At 31.3% G+C, this 18,847-nt stretch overlaps 1 protein-coding gene across 1 annotated transcript; it reads left to right on the plus strand.

Moving 5' to 3' along the window:
* Positions 1 to 12,311: 12,311 nt before the first annotated feature.
* RRF (ribosome recycling factor, chloroplast precursor) lies at positions 12,312 to 16,401 on the plus strand. Its single transcript, XM_068636604.2, has 9 exons — positions 12,312 to 12,694; positions 12,774 to 12,869; positions 13,755 to 13,852; positions 14,172 to 14,283; positions 14,818 to 14,859; positions 15,273 to 15,329; positions 15,452 to 15,502; positions 15,791 to 15,847; positions 16,168 to 16,401. The coding sequence occupies exons 1-9, from the start codon at positions 12,425 to 12,427 to the stop codon at positions 16,183 to 16,185; spliced, it is 801 nt and encodes a 266-aa protein (XP_068492705.2). The 5' UTR covers positions 12,312 to 12,424; the 3' UTR covers positions 16,186 to 16,401.
* Positions 16,402 to 18,847: the final 2,446 nt, after the last annotated feature.

The raw sequence follows: 18,847 nt of genomic DNA on the forward strand, positions 1-18,847 counted from the left end.
AAAGGTGCGTTTGGGAACAGGGGTAGTTATATACGCGACGCTTTTGTCCTTGTCCCTTATTTTTATTACAGTTTCCTACTTTTCTCTATTATTTAGTTATTTTCTTATTATTGTCAATGACCGTGATTTCTTTTTTCTTTGTTTCCTCCCGTGAGAGTCTTACGTGTTAAGAGTGTGTATGTATGCACGTGCGGCCGCGCGTGCTCTTATCGGGTTGCGGGTAACGCGAACCTCGGCCTATGAATCGGCTCGGCTTGCGCTTGGTCTGGAAGTCAGCGCAGTCCCATCATCTCCAGCAGCCGCACTAATATTTCCCCCTCCTTTATCTCACTCTTCATATCTTCATTACTCATTAATGTTAATATTATTTTATTTTATTTATCTGCTTCCTTTTATGTGCATCTACACTGGGAATCTCTTCACTCAGATATGCTGGTGGAGTATTGGGTTCATGTAATCAAGTCATCACAAATGCAAGACTCACCGTATAAATATTAAGTTTTAAGAATATATCTTTATTTTAAAAGTAATTTTTCTCTTAAATTTATAAGAAAATTTTATTAGAATGAAATAAGGTAGTGAAATCTAAAGAAAAGTAAATTATATTCTCAAGTATCTTTGCAGTGGAAATAATCTAGTCTGATTTATTTTTTTCAGTTTCATTGAACCACATTACTTTTTAAACTTTTTTGTAAATGTTTTAAAACAAAAAATTTACTATATCTATATTTTAATATTTTTTATTAATTTATTGTTAAAAAAAATTTAACACAATAATTTTTTTATAATTTAAAGTCTTATTATGTCATGTGAATATATTTTACTAAAAATGTTTTATAAAGTTTAAGTTTAAAATTATTATCACCGCACAAGATATATCTTATAAACTTATTAGAAGAGCACATAAAAAATAATATTCTTAATAGGTGAAGTTAATGTTATTAATTAGTGTTAGTGAAAGAAAGTAATAATAATTTTGTTGATCACATAAATGTTGTATTATTGGGTTAACTAAATAAAATAACGGTCGGTCGACCATCTGAGTCGGTCATAATTCCAAAACGTCTGACCATTCATCCACGGTAAGGAAGGCCACATGGTAACACGATGCCGACCGACCCGTGGGTTGACCAAGTCAGCAGGGCTAATCTATAATTAAAGGTTAAACATGAGTCAATCCCCTAATTCAGCCCACCAACGAAGGCCCATTAAGGTAATATAAATAGCGCAGATTTCAAGAATCAGGTACGTCATTATCTACAATACTCTGAACAACCGAGTGTCGACACTTTTGCTGACTTGATCGTCAGAGTACCTTCTGCATGTACCATCTGAGCCTGTGTCACCAGACGACCGAGAGGAGGAGGAGGGGACTTAAGGAGTAGGAAGTTGAGTGTGGAACCGACCGACCAAAAAGAGGAGCAGGCAACCGTTCTCTAGGCCCCAACACTCGTTCGAGAACACTTACAATATACTTAAGCTTTATCATTTGAAAGTAGAATATGTGGGTAGACAGATGGAAAATACAATTCAACATGGAGTAACGTAATTAAAATAAAATTTCTCAAATTTTAAATCACTCAAATACTTATTATGGTTTGTTTGAATTTAATATCATTTTTTAACAATTACATAACAAACAATATCTCAACATCAATAATATATATATATATATATATTATTCTCTTGTAACATTTTTTACTTTGGTATAACACACAATCGTGATAATTAATAACAATACACAATAAAATAGAGCAAGTTAGAGTTTTGAAAGTTTTCTTACATTTGTATATTAATTCATACACTTACATTGTATTCACATCTCATCTATATGACTACAATTTTTAAATCAATAATTAACATGTATCATATTCAAACTCTAAATATTTTGGCTACCTCGTATGTCAGAAGTTACTCACATCAACATTACAAACATTTGACTATACTAGACTCATACAATGAATTAGATTCATAGATTTACACTTGTCATATTACTTTTACTAAGTTGTTACCACAACAAAGTTACATAATAGGAACTCAATTCACTCATATGACAAGGTAAATCTCTATTATCTACTATAGTTATTTTTCTTATCACATACTTAATCATAGGAACCTCCTTTTACTCTTATTATGAATCACAGATGACCATTATCAACAACAGAGCAAAATATTATTTATGTATTTCAAAAGTGAGTCATTATAGAGAAAAGAAACAAATATATAAAGATACACTAAAGCGGTTGAAGCGGTGGAAAACAAATTACATAACTGCTTGCCTAACACCCCCCATAAACTCATGGTTGGATTGGGGGCAACCTTGAGTTTATGTCTGACACAAATAAAAGTAGGACCAGAGACAAAATTTGTGAGAGGATCAACAACTTGAAACCGACCAGGGATATGAACAAGTTGAACCACATGGTTTTGGACATTATCTCTAACAAAATGTAGGTCAAGCTCAAAATGCTTGGATTTGGAATGCATGATTGGGTTTGCACTTAAGAAGACAGCGCCAAGATTGTCAGAAAATATCTGAGGAGGTGGAGTTTGTATGTGAAGCTCATGAAGAAGAGACTTAAGCCATAGAATCTCGGTCATGACAGTTGCAACAACTCTATATTTTGCCTTTGTACTGCTTCTTGAAACAGTTTTCTATTTGTGTGTTGACCAAGAAATGAAATTGGTGCCGAAATAGATGCAAAAACCAATGGTGGACTTTCGGTCATCAGGATCTGCACCCCAATCAGCATCAAAGAAGGCTTTGATGAAAGAGAGAGATTGTTGATGTAGAAGGAGTCCATGATCAATAGTGTCAGTTAGGTGTCGAAGAATACACTTAACCGCTTGCCAATGATGAAGTTAAGGGGAATGCATAAATTGAGCAACCTTATTGACAGAGTATGAAAGCTCCGGATGAGTGACAAGAAGATATTGCAGGGTGCCCACAACAGAACTTTACAAGATTGGATCACTTAATGTTTCGGATGAATTTTGATGTAGGCAAGTGTTGGAAACCATACCAGTAGGGTAAGGTTTAGAAGCCAACATGTTTGTACGTTGGAGAAGATCACAAATGTACTGAGACTGTGACAAATGCATGTTCCCACATGATGTGCAAGAAACTTGAATGCCCAAAAAATGATATAGAGGCCCGAGGTCCTTAAGGGAAAATAAGAGTGAAATTGAGTAATAAGAGAAGAAATTTCAGTGTTAGAAGAACCAGTGATCAGAATATCATCAACATAGACTAATACAAAAAAAGAAAAAGTAGAAGTGTATTTTGCAAAGATAGATGTGTCATCAACATATGAAGAGGCTCCTAAAAGTGAGGCAATGTTCACAGCAGGGTCATGAATGGGCAGTTGAGAGAAGTTGGCATGAGGAGTTGGAGGAACAAGTTGGTCATACCTGTGTCAGCAATGTTCGACAGTGTGACAGGATTTCTTGCAGATTTGGCAAGTAGGACGAGTAGTTGTCCAAGCATTCTAGGGTTGGGTGGGAGTAGAACGAAAAGACGAAGAGGATCACAAACTTGTCAAGGAAGAGGAACGATATTGACCGCGACCACCACGTGAGGAAGAAAAACGGTGATATGATTTTCGGTTTTTAGAATGCGATGGATTCCAAGAAGAAACTGAAGCAGCAAGGGAATAGGTAAGCGGATCCATAGAATGGTGCTTTTCCAGTCTTTCTTCCTAAACTAGCAGCAACGTCTCTATTTCATTGATGGTGTAGGTGCAAATCAAGTCAACAAGGAGATGCCCAAATATGCTAATTTACACAATGAGAAGTCATCTCAAAGTGGAGAGCTCACCAAAGGGAGAATGGGACATATACCAGAGCCTATAAAGTTCTTCCTACTGGTCTTTTTAAAATGATTACAAATATGTTCTAAATAATCGGGCTCACTTTGGGGATCCAAATAGCAAATATAGGCTAGAATATGGTACCTTTAGTATAATAGGGAGTGTGAGTAGCATTTTAGCTTGTTCCTAGCCGATTTGAAAGCATTTTGACCTAGTTTCTAGAAGGACAAGCCAAGGATGCGGGATTGACTTAGTCAAACCCTAAAGTTGCCCATTTTTTCCCTTTTCCCATCCTACCCCTTTAGCTTGTTCTCCAAGGCTTCTTCACCTATAAATAGGAGGCCAACCTAGTGTATTTTACAAGTTGAAATTATAGTAAAGAAATTCTGCACAATTTTTGTGTGAGTTGTGAGTGAGTCTCCTCCAAAATTGGTCTTATCTTGGGTTCATGATGCTCTCAAGTGGTGGCCTCCTTTCACTCATCTTGGTGATTCCATCCCATTAAGTGGTGTGATCCAACATAGCTCCACATCCATAAGTTTTTCTTTCATCATCTCTTCCATTTATCCATTCTTTTTCATGTTCCTATCTTCCTTGTCCTTTAATTGCTTCCATAAGTTAATTTGGTTGTGTTCTTCTTATTCTTGTTTCTTTATATGTTGTTGCACCATATTTGTCATCATTTTCACCATATAATTGTGTTTTCTTTTTGCCTTTGTGAAATGAACTTTCACATCTACTTAACCACTTGGTTATGTTAATATCCAGTGAGGATTTTCCTTAAGTTTTCACCCTTTAATTGTCTTAAAAATCTCAATCATAAATCTAAAGCGTCACCTAAATGAACAATCCTAAAATCAACTCACATCATATCTGGACACAATCGAGGCAACAAAAGGATCGTAATTCTCGAAAAGACCATCAAGAATGACCTCTACCTGATCGTCGATGGACACAAGAGCACCAATTTTCGTAAGAGAATCGACGATCTTTTTGATGTCGAGAAGATAGGTGTTGATCTTGCTTTGGAGTCTTGAGATGTAAACAAAATTTCTTGATATGAGCATGAGTATTAGATGCAAAATGGGTATGAAGGGTTTGCCACATTTGAGACGACGATTGGAGGTCCACCATTTTTGTCAAGAAGGGATGGGTCATTGATGCCAACATCCAGGCAATGATCAAATTATCTTATTGACGGTAGAGAAGAAAATCTGGGTTGATTTAAGGAGGACTATCATCATCGGTGGTGGGGAGGAAGCGAGGAGGAACCTAAGAGTCATCCAGAAATTTGGACAGAGAAAGGCCAACAATTGTTGCAAGAATAGGAACTCAATTCACTCATATGACAAGGTAAATCTCCATTATCTACTAAAGTTATTTTTCTTACCACATACTTAATCATAGGAACCTCCTTTTACTCTTATTATGAATCACAGATGACCATTATCAACAACAAAGCAAAATATTATTTATGTATTTCAAAAGTGATTCATTACAGAGAAAAGAAACAAATATATAAAGATACACTGAAGCGGTGGAAAACAAATTACATAACTGCTTGCCTAACACCCCCCCCCCCCCCCCCCCCGCGTAAACTCATGGTTGGATTGGGGGCAACATTGAGTTTATGTCTGACACGAATAAAAGTAGGACCAAAGACAGACTTTGTGAGAGGATCAACAACTTGAAACCGACCAGGGATATGAATAATTTGAACCACATGGTTTTGGACATTATCTCTAGCAAAATGTAGGTCAAGCTTAAAATGCTTGGATTTGGAATGCATGATCAGGTTTGCACTTAAGAGGACAATGCCAAGATTGTCAGAAAATATCTGAGGAGGTGGAGTTTGTATGTGAAGCTCATGAAGAAGAGACTTAAGCCATAGAATATCGGTCATGACAGTTGCAACAACTCTATATGTTGCCTCTGTACTACTTCTGAAACAGTTTTTTATTTGTGTGTTGACCAAGAAATGAGATTGGTGCCGAAATATATGCAAAATCCAGTGGTGGACTTTCAGTCATCAGGATCTACACCCTAATCAGCATCAGAGAAGGCTTTGATGAAAGAGGGAGATTGTTGATATAGAAGAAGTCCATAATCAATAGTGCCAACTAGGTACCGAAGAATACACTTAATTGCTTGCCAATGATGAAGTTGAGGGGAATGCATAAATTGAGCAACCTTATTGACAGACTATGAAAGTTCAGGACGAGTGACAAGAAGATATTGCAGGGTGCCCACAACAGAACGATACAAGATTGGATCACTGAATGTTTCAGATGAATTCTAATGTAGGCAAGTGTTGGAAACCATACCGGTAGGGTAAGGCTTAAAATCCAACATGTTTGTATGTTGGAGAAGATCACAAATGTACTGAGACTGTGACAAATGCATGTTCCCACATGATGTGCGATAAACTTGAATGCCCAAAAAATGATATAGAGGCCTGAGGTCCTTAAGGGAAAATAAGAGTGAAGTTGAGTAATAAGAGAAGAAATTTCAGTTTCAGAGGAACCAGTGATCAGAATATCATTAACATAGACTAATACAAAAAGAGAAAAAGTAGAAGTGTATTTTACAAAGAGAGATGTATCACTCTTAGTGAATTTAAAACCAAAATGAAGGTGAATAGTACTTAACTTAAGAAACCAAGATCGAGGCGCCTCTTTCAACCCATACATGGCTTTGTTAAGTTGGCAAACAAGGTGAGGAGCAACAGTGTTGAAACCTGGTGGTTGTTGCATGAAGACACATTCTTGGAGGTCACCATTTAGGAAGGCATTATTGATGTCAATCTGGCAAATAGGCTGAATTGTGGTGTGACGAATAACCAGGCTGCATGTTTCTACATAATCAACTCCATCTGTTTAATTGAATCCCTTGGCAACCAAGCAAGCTTTGCACCGTTGTAGAGAGCCATCTACATTAAGCTTGGTTTTAAAAATCCATTTACAACCAACAAGAGGTGATCCTGATGGAAGATGTGATGTGAGTTGATTTTAGGATTGCACATTTTTAATTAGTTGCTCTTGTTTATGATTTTAAGATTAATAATTTAAGGTGAGAACCCTAAGAAGATTCCCACTGGACACGAACTTAACCAAGTGGTTAAGTAAGTGTAAATGTTCACTTCAGAAGGACAAAGATAAAAAGACAAGAATAAGGTGATTATGATGCAAGGGGCCGAAATTAAGAATAATGGAAGTAAAGGATGAATGAAGAAGACCAAAAGAAAATGACACAAACAAGAACATAAACAAGTAACATAAATGGCGCAAGGAATGATGGAAAAAAGAGATAAGATGAAGGAAGCTTATGGTGAAGAATGGTGAAGATGACCACGCCACTTGGAGTATGGGAAACTTCAGGATAAGTGAAGGAAGAGCCGCCACTTGAAATGCTCACACACTCAAGTAAGACCCAAAACATTTAGGAGATAAAGCTCACTAATCACTCAAGCAAAGTTTCTTTACTATATTCAAAATCTAGTTGAAATAGATGAGGCAAGACACCCTATTTATAGGAAGGGGTGCCTTGGTGGGCAAGATGGGTGAAGGGTAGAAATGGCAAGGGAGAGGGCTGCTTAGGGTGTTGACCATGGTCAAAACTACACCATTAGGCAAAGCTTCTAGAAGGTAGGTTAAAAACCCTAATTCTAAGTGTCTTGTCTTGAAAAAGTGGGTTTACTCTAGCCTATTTTGCTATTTAGACCCCTAAAGTGAGCCAAAATTATTTACAAACATGTTTTTGTCTTTAAGAAGACCAGAAGAAAGAATAGTTGATGTTCTGGTCTATGCCAAGTTCTTCTTCTAGTGAGTCCGTCTAATATTTGGCGGGGTCTTTATAATGACTTAGAGTATCTATTTTTCATTCTTTGATAATGGATGTAATAAAGCTTGACTCTATGTCACTACAAGAAAATTATGAAATATAAATTAATTTTAGAAACAAAAAATAATAATTTGTTATAGTGACTAAATTAGAATCCATTTTAGAGACTAAACAAATTTTTGGTTTCTAAATTAGTTTCTATTATTGTTAAATGGTTTCTAAATTGGTATCTAATTAGCAATCAAGGTTTTTGCTACCAAATTTATAATCTAAATAATTGGTAGTTAAAACCTTGGTAGCTAATTAGATACCAATTTAGAAACTATTTAACAATAATATAAACTAATTTAGAAACCAATTTTTTTTAGTTTCTAAAATGATCTCTAATTTAGTCACTATAACAACTAATTATTTTTTGTTTCTAAAATTAATTTCTATTTCATGGTTTTCTTATAGTATGTATATCACTTTAGACAACACCAATAAATCATTTTCATGCACTTTATATCAACTAAATGTTTAATTAATATATGATGTCATGATAAAGCACAATGACATATTTCCAAGAAAAGAAAAATGTACCATCCAAATATTATCTTACACTTAAGATAAATGTGATCTATTAGCTGCCATATTCTCAAACTTTTTAATGTAACAAATTTACAATATTTTCTTTTTTTGTTATTTTTCATATTATTTTTTTTATCCTTTTTATTGTTTTAAGTAACAATGAATGCATGACCACTTTTAGTATCAAAACTCAATCACACTATTTTTTAGCAACAATCACAACCATGTGATGCAACTAGAAAACAAGAGAAAATACAAGAAGAAGAAAATGAATTATTTTTAAGGAATATTTCAAAACGTTCCAAAGACCTTAAGAGCATTTGTTTTAATATTTTAAAAGAGAAAGCAAAATTATAGTTTGACTTATGGAAAAATGATAAATAAAAATTATTTATAAATTAGAACTTCATAATCTCTTAACAAGACAACATAAATGATACATAAAAAAATAATACAAACAAGGAGTGCATAAATTTTTATGTTCATTCGTCTATAATATATACTATAATTCTTAACTAAGTAGTTAAGTTTCACTAAAACAAGTATTATTGAAGGTCATTATTGACTTATAAGTGTTCTTTGACAAGTCTCTCAAACCTTTACAACATGTATGTTCTTTTAAATAACCTCTTCAAATCATCCATATGAGTATTTTTTGACAAATTTCTCCAAGTTTCACAACACGGATTATTATTTTCATGGTAGTCACTCCAAACTTTGCTTACAACTAAGAATACTAAAATTACAATAGGTTTGTCACTCTAGACTTAGATTCAATGTCTTAATAAAATCTTAAGACTTGTAGAAACATAAATAACTACACACAGACTCACCCAACCACAAACGCATACATGCACACACACCCATCCACCCACATAATTTGTAGATGACTAAATAATAATCACACACATGTTCACCCTATTGACCTACACATAGATATAAACTCCTATCTCTAATATATTATTTGATTATAACAACTTGAAATTATCTCACATAATAAAATACATCATATATTAAACAAAAGACAAAGTCACAAAACCTACATATAATTGCATTGTCACACTAAGAATAATGAAGCTTCAACTCTTTCGATACACAATTACTTTTCACTCATTATTTTCTTATTCACCATCTAACAACTAACTTGAAAGTCAGAGTTTAATTCATAAGTATACCTTTGCTCAATATTATAATCAACTCTCATTTATGCCTCACATCTCAACTTATAATCAAGAGATAACAAATCTTAATCTCACAATAAATTCAATATAAAAATATTCAATTTTTAATAAGAAAAAAAATTAATATTAACCTTGTAAGATATTGACAACTATTACTTAACTTTCAGGTATCATATTATGATTAAAAGAACAAATTTTGACTTTTTAAATAAAATTCTTTTAAGAATTTTGTTTGGCTTGATAGATAATTTAATCAAATATAATTTTGATTGTAAGTAAGAATTATACATTTTTTTATTTTACACTTTAAATATATATTTAAATATGCTTGTATGTGAAGCTAGAAATTTATGTTGATTAAATTAAATATATAAATAGATTTATAATATACCAACACAATTAATTTAACAAATATACAAAAATGCAAAAAGAAAATGTAGTGCCGTGCTCAGGTATAATTTGTATTGTTATAATGTGAAACAAACATAAATTATAATAATTAAAAACTATAACATTTTTATTAAAATAAATAAGTATCTTGTTATAATGAAACTAGTCAAATACACCATTTTTTATTAGATTTTCTTAATTATATATAATATTTTAAATTGTGAAAATTAAATAGTTTTTGAAAAAATAGAAAGTATAAACTGTATAAAGTGATGGGTAAAATGACAATAATATGTCAAAATCGTGTTTTTAAAAGAAAACAAAAGGCTGTTTGAATATAGTAAGATTCAAACATTAGACGAGTAAATTAACATTTTATTAATTTTTTAAAATTAAAGAGGACGTAAATTCATTCTTTTATACTAAGATACTAGTGGGAACAGAGACACTCTCAGGTTTATGTATCATATTTTTTTTATTTTTTTTATATATTTATGTTTAATATTAAAATTCAAATAAATAATGTTATTATTCACACACTTATATTAATAATATAAATTTATACTATATTTTAATATTAATAAGAATACACATAAATTATCTAAGTGCACCTACTGATATATTATGAAAGAAACATAATCGCCAGATAAGAAAATCAATTTAAAACATAAAAGCATTTTCTAAAACAAACTCATCAAAACTCAATCAAATTGTTTCTTGATTAATTTGAATCAAATTGAAAATTAAAAAAAAATAAGAAACATTATGTCATTAAAAGCAGTCAACGTACAACCAATCACAAATTTTATAAATTTAGAACTCTATAATAACAATTGAAAAAATAAGTTTAAAACAACCCGCTTACAAATCTCTCAATCATCTAACAACCATCAAGTGGTAATAAATAAAATAAAGTTTTAAAACTAAAAAAACTATTTTGTTATGTTGAAATTACAAAATAAAATATCAATAAGAATAAAATAAAAAATTCATAATAGTATAATAATTGAAAAAAATAATGTAACATAGTAGTGTGTCAATTTCTTCACTCTCTCCAAAAATATCGTGATCTACACCTAGCAACGATTAAATAACAAACAAATGAAATAAATTTTTAAAACTGAAAAATTGTTTTGTTAACGGCTTAAATTACAAAATAATAAAAATAAATTAATAAAATAAAATATTAATAAAAATAAACTTTTTTAGGTATAGATATTACATATTTTATTTTATTTATTATTTACTTTTTTATTCTAAAACCTTAAATTAGCGTTATCTAAATGTTTTTTTTTATTTTCAAAATTCGAAATAACTCACTAATTTTTTATTAAATAATTATATAATAAATATATGAAGAGGATACTTAAACTTTTGTATATTTATTACTTTCGACAATTTTATATACTTACAAAAAATTGTACACATTTTATAAGATTCTTCTATTATATAGTCTAAAAGTCTTGAATTCAATAAAACTTTTATATAATCACTGCAGATCTTCAATCCTTGCATAAAAGCTTTATTAAGGTTATGTAATTTTTTAATTATGTACATTCTGACATTCTACTTAGCATAAAGTACAATTTTTTATTATGATAATACTAGATTTAGCATATATTTTGATAAAGAGACTGATATGCAATATTCAAATTTTCATTAATATATATATATATATATGATGAAATCATGGCAGTGAAATAAAAAATAACAAAATTGTTTTATTTTCATTATAAGTATATTTGTTTGAATTTATATAAAAAATAGAAAACCTAACACATTCCAATCCTTTTTTTTTTTTGTAAATTAGTAATGAATTTGATCACATTTGATCCAATTCATCCTCAAACACCCTTAAATTTAATCTTGAATTTTTTTAAAAGATATACTATAGTTAATACTATAAAAATGAATTACAAGAAAGTTAACTAAGAGTGTTTGAAAAATATATTTAATCTATATTGAACTCAATTTAATTATATTTTTTAATTGATAAGTTTTTCTAAGGCGTCCAATTCAAATAAATTTGAAAAATAAGTTTATGACTTTTAAATTAAATCAATATAACTTAACTCACAATAATAATTATAAAATAAAACTATTAATATTATACTATTTTCACTACTTTTTATATATCATTATATAAATATTATTGAATTATATGTTATAAGTATGGTTGCTATTTCACACAAATTATTCTTTTTAAGATTTTCTCATTTAAATGTGATATATTTGTTGTTAGTTAACGGATCATATGACCAATGTCTAACCCAATTATGAGATTGGATTGAGTTATTATTAATTTCTCTAGTAATTTCTTATTAGTCACACGTGTATCTCATTATTTTTATTTTCTTTTATGTATATTGTCATAATTATTAATAAAAACATGAAAATAAAAGTTATTTTTTTAAATTAAACATTTTTTGTGTAAAAAATAAAAGTTATACAAATTTGGGGTGTTTAATTTTAGTTTACACTTTCTTTATAATTAAAATAAAAGCAGAACCTAAAATGAACATGAAATCACCTTAGCAATTTAGACGAAGGCGAAGACTGTGTTGAAAAGAGCAAAGGAAGTTGTTATCCACAACGACATCAACACAAGGCGTAGGGTGTCTCTGTGTCTCTCTCATGGCAACCTCTTTCTCTCCGACCACCGCTGTCCGCTCCCTCATCCGAAACCCTCCCAAAGCCCTTCTCTCCCTTCCCCACTCCTTTCACGCCGTCAAACTCTCCTTCTCCTCTTCTGCGAGCTATGCCACTCTCAAGCTCCCTCTTGGCTTCTCTCTTTCTCGAACACCCCTCATTTCCAAAGGGTTCTCGCATAGGAGAACGCCACTTATCAGGGCTGCTACCATTGAAGAAATAGAAGCGGAAAAGGCAGCAATTGAGAATGATGCTGTAAGTTTCTTAAAAATCTTATCTTTCTTTTAGCATCCTTCACTTCTTTAATCTTTCTCTCTCCATTTCCCTCTCTTAGAAAAGCAGGATGGAGAGGTCTATTGATAATGTCCGAACAAATTTCAATTCCATAAGGACAGGGAGAGCAAACCCCGCCATGCTTGACAAGATCGAGGTATTTTTTAATTCCCTCCTACCATGTTCTCTACTACATTCTACAAAAATGCATCCAATTTTGGCCAGTTGGGTTGCTCAGAGATTTTTCTCTTCTTATACGTCCATTTTGGGAAACTTCTTACCTTAAAACTAAAATTATTTTATGTATGAACTAATTTAGCAGAAACTTTGTCCCGATAGTGTTTCTAAAAGATTGTTTTTAACTTATACATAGTTTTATCTTTTAATTTTTCTGATATAACTTATAATATAAGTACCTATTAAGAAATTTACTTAATTAGACCCATATCACCTATGTACTACTGCCTTAGTCATTTAGTTTTATAATTGAAACGATTCCCTTGTTAGTCATATGAACTTACATTTTAATGATTTCGAAGGAAGGGTTATCTGATTTCAAACTGAAATAACACATGTCTTTGTGTTCTTAAAATTGTATTGTATACCATCTGTATCGATGATTTAAGTTAAAGCTCAGTGATTTCCGTTTGTCTTTCATGGTTACTTTTCCTTGCATGAAAGTCTATATTATTTATCAGCTTTTGCTTTCACATTTTTTGTTCGGTTGATTTGGATTGGTTGAGTATTTTTCATTTACTCCATGTCTGGTCTGATTATCACATTGTTATTTACTCATGCTAATAATACCAAGTAGCCTCCAGTTGCCATAGGAAACTGCCCCATCAAATTTATATTCTCTACTTTGATTTGGTTCAACTAGCATAGCTCGCAAGATCATACCTAGTTTCACAATGATGAAAGTTCATATATCACTGTATACTCACCTGTTAACTAAATGCTAAATACAAAGCGATCAAATGTCTTAGCTTTATTTTTTAGAGTTTTTTCCCTGTAGATGAGCAGTTTCATAACGTGTTTTTAGGTGGAATACTATGGAACTCCAGTTAGCTTGAAGAGCATCGCTCAAATTAGCTCTCCTGATGCCAGTTCTCTTTTGGTACAGCCATATGACAAATCAAGGTATATTATGCACTTTTACATGGCACACCAGAGGGTTGAAATAGATAACAAACAAACCGATCTTATTCAAGCTTATTATTGTACAATTCCATCTACTTCATGTATGGCATACTTGTGATGGTCCATATGTCTTACTTCGGTTGCACTCTCCCTTAGTTGTTGTATGTTACTTATTGATTGAGAATATATGTACCCATCTAAGGCATTCTTCATTCACATGTCATAAAACAAGTTTTAAAACTGTGATTGAACGTGTTGATGTGCTATCCTGTATAGAGTAATACTTAGCAAATTCCTAATTATTTGTATATTTCTTTAGCTTGAAGGCTATTGAGAAAGCCATAGTTAGCTCTGATCTTGGTATGACTCCAAATAATGACGGAGAATCAATTAGATTGAGCATCCCACAGTTGACATCTGATAGGAGGAAGGTATTTTTCCAGTTCCATTGATGCTGCTGTGTCTAGGTTCACTCTTTTATGAGATTTCTTTTGTCCACTCATTCTCTCTTTGTAAATTACATTCTTACTCTCACTAACGAAGTATTCTTAATTGGTTCTAATTTCTTGAGGTATGAGAAAACTGATCACTTTGAGAAAAAAATTGACTTAGTATATTGCTGGCCATAATTCCAATAGAATTTTTTTAGTTATCAATTTATTTCGTTTATGAAATTCTACCATTTTTTTATATAGGTCCTATATACATAATTCTAGTGAATATTTTTAAGGTCTGGATGAATATGTTGATTTCATGTTGGTCATCTGATGATCTTAAACAGATCAGGGTCTGTTTTTGTTTTGTTATTTTTTCCCCTAAAGGTGTATTAGTTTCGTAGAGGCCAAAAGTAATAGACTTCTGGAAAAGAAAACCTTTATAATAGATTCACCTTTTTTGTTCAATCTTAAACAAACAAGCTTATAAGCCATAATTTTTATTTTATTTTATTTTGCTTTTCTTTATAGGAATTATCGAAAATAGTGGCTAAACAAGCTGAAGAAGGGAAGGTACGTTTTCTAAATACTTTACATTTGTGATAATGGATTCGCTTTTGTTTATTGCCAATTTGAGGATTTATTTTCCTTAAAAGGATAAAACATCTGTCATGGTTAAGAACGAACAAACATCAGCTAATTTTTTAAATGTAAATTCCAAATTTTGTTTCCTTTCCCTGTTACTCTGAAACTTGTAGTTGTAATATGGTGAAGAATAAGAGTTAATAACGTGAATGATTAACGGTACTAACCTGTGAAGAGTACATACTGTTTGGTTATAGTACTGTAATATTCCTATGTAAATCATATAATGAAAATACCTATGTATCTTGTATGCTTCTAGAATAAACAATAAATAGTTTGACTAAACTGCAAGTATTTGTAATTTCCTTTTGAATCATTGTGAAATTTCATTTTTTTGGTAGGTGGCTTTGAGAAATATAAGAAGAGATGCATTGAAAGCTTATGATAAACTTGAGAAGGTTCGAATCCTCTAATTACACCTTAACTCCAGTGATTTATTTCTTGTGTTGTGGGCCATTTTACTCCTTTTCAGATTGTTAGATTTCTTGTATTAATCATTTTGTTGGGAATTTTCTGGCAGGAGAAAAAGCTCTCCGAAGATAATGTGAAGGATTTTTCAAGTGATTTGCAGGTATGTATTTTTACTCCATTTTGAATTTCCAATTTCCATCTCCCTTTTCTATTTTTCTTGGGGATGGGGCAATTGTGTGAAAGGGAACAATAGCAAACCCCACTGTTGTCTATTTTTGCCACCTTTTTGTTCAGTATCAGTGTGATGATTTTCTCCTACGGCATAATTAATGTAATTTCATCATTAGTAAAGGATGGGATTGAGAATCCAAGCTTATCATTTCAAATAATCAATACTAGAATAGAAATTTTTCTTTATTTTCCTCATGGTAATTATTTTGTTATGCAGAAGTTGACAGATGATTATATAAAGAAAGTTGAGACCATCCTCAAACAGAAAGAAAAGGTACTATATATTTCTTCTTTAACTTATGTGTATTAATGGCTTATGACAGATGGTTGATTAATATCCATCTTCATCTTTAATTTTCTTTTAATCTAATAGCCTTAAGATGAGTTACTTATTAGAACTCTTTGATTAAAAGAAAATTAAAGGATGAAAAATTCTGTTTTATTATAGTTACTCTTGGAGTAACTTGACTTTTCCTCATTATACAATATTTCATCCATCTTTGATGTTAACTGTTTTCAAAATTTTATTTCTATACTTCCTGATTTTTATTTAATTATTTGGGATTTGAAAAGTAACTTCTCCCATTATTTCAGGAGTTGCTGACGGTTTGATGCTTTGATACAAAAGAGTAAATGCTGAGTTCTATCTAAAGAAGGTCAAGTTTTTGTATCTACTTTGTTCTGGGGTTGGATGATTAATGCAAACGTTTATTGGTAATATAGAAGACAAACTTTTGAATCAAATACATTTTTTTTCAAATTGAAAAAGTAAGTTCGTGCCTGTAAATTGGATTTATTTTACATAATTCACTGAAATTTGACCCTCAAGAATCACTGTTTTGAAACTCTTGACTCTACTTGTAAACTCTTGCAAGTTTATGATTCTAGATATAGAAATCAAGTAAATTCACCGTCAAACTCATTTGTGAGAAACTTAGGGTATGATTGGGTAAAGAACTTGATTAAGCAGTTTTAAGTACTTTTGAATAGGTTGTTTATATAAGTCATTTTTAACAGCTTATTGGAATGAATGGAGAGTGAGTTTGTTTGTTCGAAGTGAAATGGCATGCACCTCTTCACCAATTTTACAACTAAGAGACAACAAAAAAATTACAAATCACCTTCATAGTTTAATAGTTCTATTTAAAAATTATATTATATTATATAAGTGGATTAAATTTAAATTCAGAAATTGAGAGAATAAGACTTAAAATTCACATTTTAATAACTTTTACCAAAAGTCATCTTAGTTTTTGTTGGAATCGGCTTTGAGAACAGGAACTACAGTACAAGTATCACTCAAGGAACTAAACAAGTAAACAAATTAATTATTATAATTATTTCTTTATTCTTAAGAGTCTTCTTATATAAAAGCTGAATCTTATTTTAAGAACTTTGCATGTCAATTCAGCAAACTTCAATGACAGGTTTTTGTAAGGGCTGAAGTTTATAGACAGTGTTTGTTCCTACATCCCATCAAAGTTCTTTTTGTACCCTCATCAAATAATTCAGAAAGCTCTTTCACACATTCTGGAAAAATTATTCCAGAAAATACATTTCAGAACGTATATACATTTTGAAAAGTTTATTCCAAAAAACTCTGTTCTGGAAAATATATTCTGAAAGTTTTGGAAAACGTTTTTCAGAAAACATTTCATGAATTTTGGATAGTATGTTTCATAAAAGATAATTCAGAAGTCATTAAAAAAAAGTAAACAGTATTTTTGAAAATTGATGGGATGTGCAGGAAGAATTTTGATAGGGTGCAGTGACAAACACCCTAAACAAGACCCCATATAAAGAGTTTGTAGTTGGAGTTGCTCTTGTATAAGAAATTGTCTTCAGTGGTATGAAATTCAGATTTGTGGAGCATTAATTTTATTGATGAACAACTCATAAGAAACTTTCACTGAAGATATTTAAAAACAAAAGACAAAAGTCTTAAAAGGGTATTTACCTTATTTGCTTCATATATTTCTTTTTATGTGTTCATAGTAGTGCCTTACTACAATTACCAAAATATTAGGAAACAGTTCTGATTTAGTAATAATTTAAAAATTTGCTATTTATGTAATGACTAATATTACTTCATTAGACGTATTATGTTTTAAAGATCTTCATAATATTAATCTCCACTGATTAATAATATTTTCTCTTCCGCTAGGTTCAAAGCTCGCATTTCTTGTTGCGATTTTAGAAATCAAGTACAACAACATAATTAGCGATGTTTATTTGTAAAAGTTTGAAATGCATATTTTAGATGAAACTATGATAGTTTTAGTCAATTAACTTTCCCCATTTGTTGAATAAAATAAAACCATAATAAAACTCTTATTGCAAAGATGGGCCATGTAAGGTCCTATTCCTGGACTACAATGGACTAGCCTCCTCTGCCGCTGTTACGGTCCCTGTTATTTCTTCCTGCACCCTGTACATTTATCTTCCTGCTCCCCATCAGAAATGTGAAAGGACTAAAATAATCCTGAGATTTTTTAAACAAACCCTGAGCTTAACACTTGCTACACCAACCACACAACGATCACACCTGTAAATCAACAAGACTCTTTCTTCCTACACCTCCATACCTTCTTGTGTCACCCCATACTAAATGTGAAAATACCGTTTTATCCTTTTTTTTATCCCCTTGGATAGTTCATGGATCATGTAATCCGGATATATTCTGGGTTACCTAATTCATAAGTCAATCTGATATTTTGAAAAAAAAATTGAATTATATAATCCGAAAGCTAATCACACATCTAAAAAAAACTTATGGATTACATAATCCGGAAGGTAATCTTATGCATATAAAAGACTTCTGGATTATGTAATCCGAAAGCTAATCACAAAAACTAAAAAAAGACTTTTGGATTATGTAATTCGGAATATTAAAAAGGGTATTTTTGGAATATAATTAACTTATGGGGTGGCAGAAGCAGGTTTGGAGGTGCAGGAAGAAGCAGCCAATCAACAATTGCCATGAAAACTATATTTTCAAATAAAACAATGAGGAGTAATTTAGATATTTAAAAAAATGAGGTGGATGAAAAAAAATTAGGAGTGGAGGAAGAATCACTTTTAACAAATTTTCTCCTTGAAAAATTCATTTTTGATCTATTCAAGTCAAGGTGGTCTGAACCCTATATTTTTAACTCAAAAAATTGAAATGGCATGATCTGAATTCAATGAAATAATTTATATTTACGATTAATCTGACTGAAGAAAACTCATGTAAAGTTCTCAAGGTTACAAGAATGGGGCGCATTTGACAAAA

Source organism: Phaseolus vulgaris, chromosome 7 (assembly GCF_051622355.1).
Source record: "Phaseolus vulgaris cultivar YP4 chromosome 7, ASM5162235v1, whole genome shotgun sequence".
Taxonomy (NCBI): domain Eukaryota; kingdom Viridiplantae; phylum Streptophyta; class Magnoliopsida; order Fabales; family Fabaceae; genus Phaseolus; species Phaseolus vulgaris.

Coding starts and splice junctions, on each gene's coding strand:
- RRF (XM_068636604.2), top strand. CDS start 12,425: ATGGCAACCTCTTTCTCTCCGACCACCGCTGTCCGCTCCCTCATCCGA. Junction 12,695..12,773: donor CAGCAATTGAGAATGATGCT/GTAAGTTTCTTA, acceptor TCCCTCTCTTAG/AAAAGCAGGATGGAGAGGTC. Junction 12,870..13,754: donor CCATGCTTGACAAGATCGAG/GTATTTTTTAAT, acceptor ACGTGTTTTTAG/GTGGAATACTATGGAACTCC.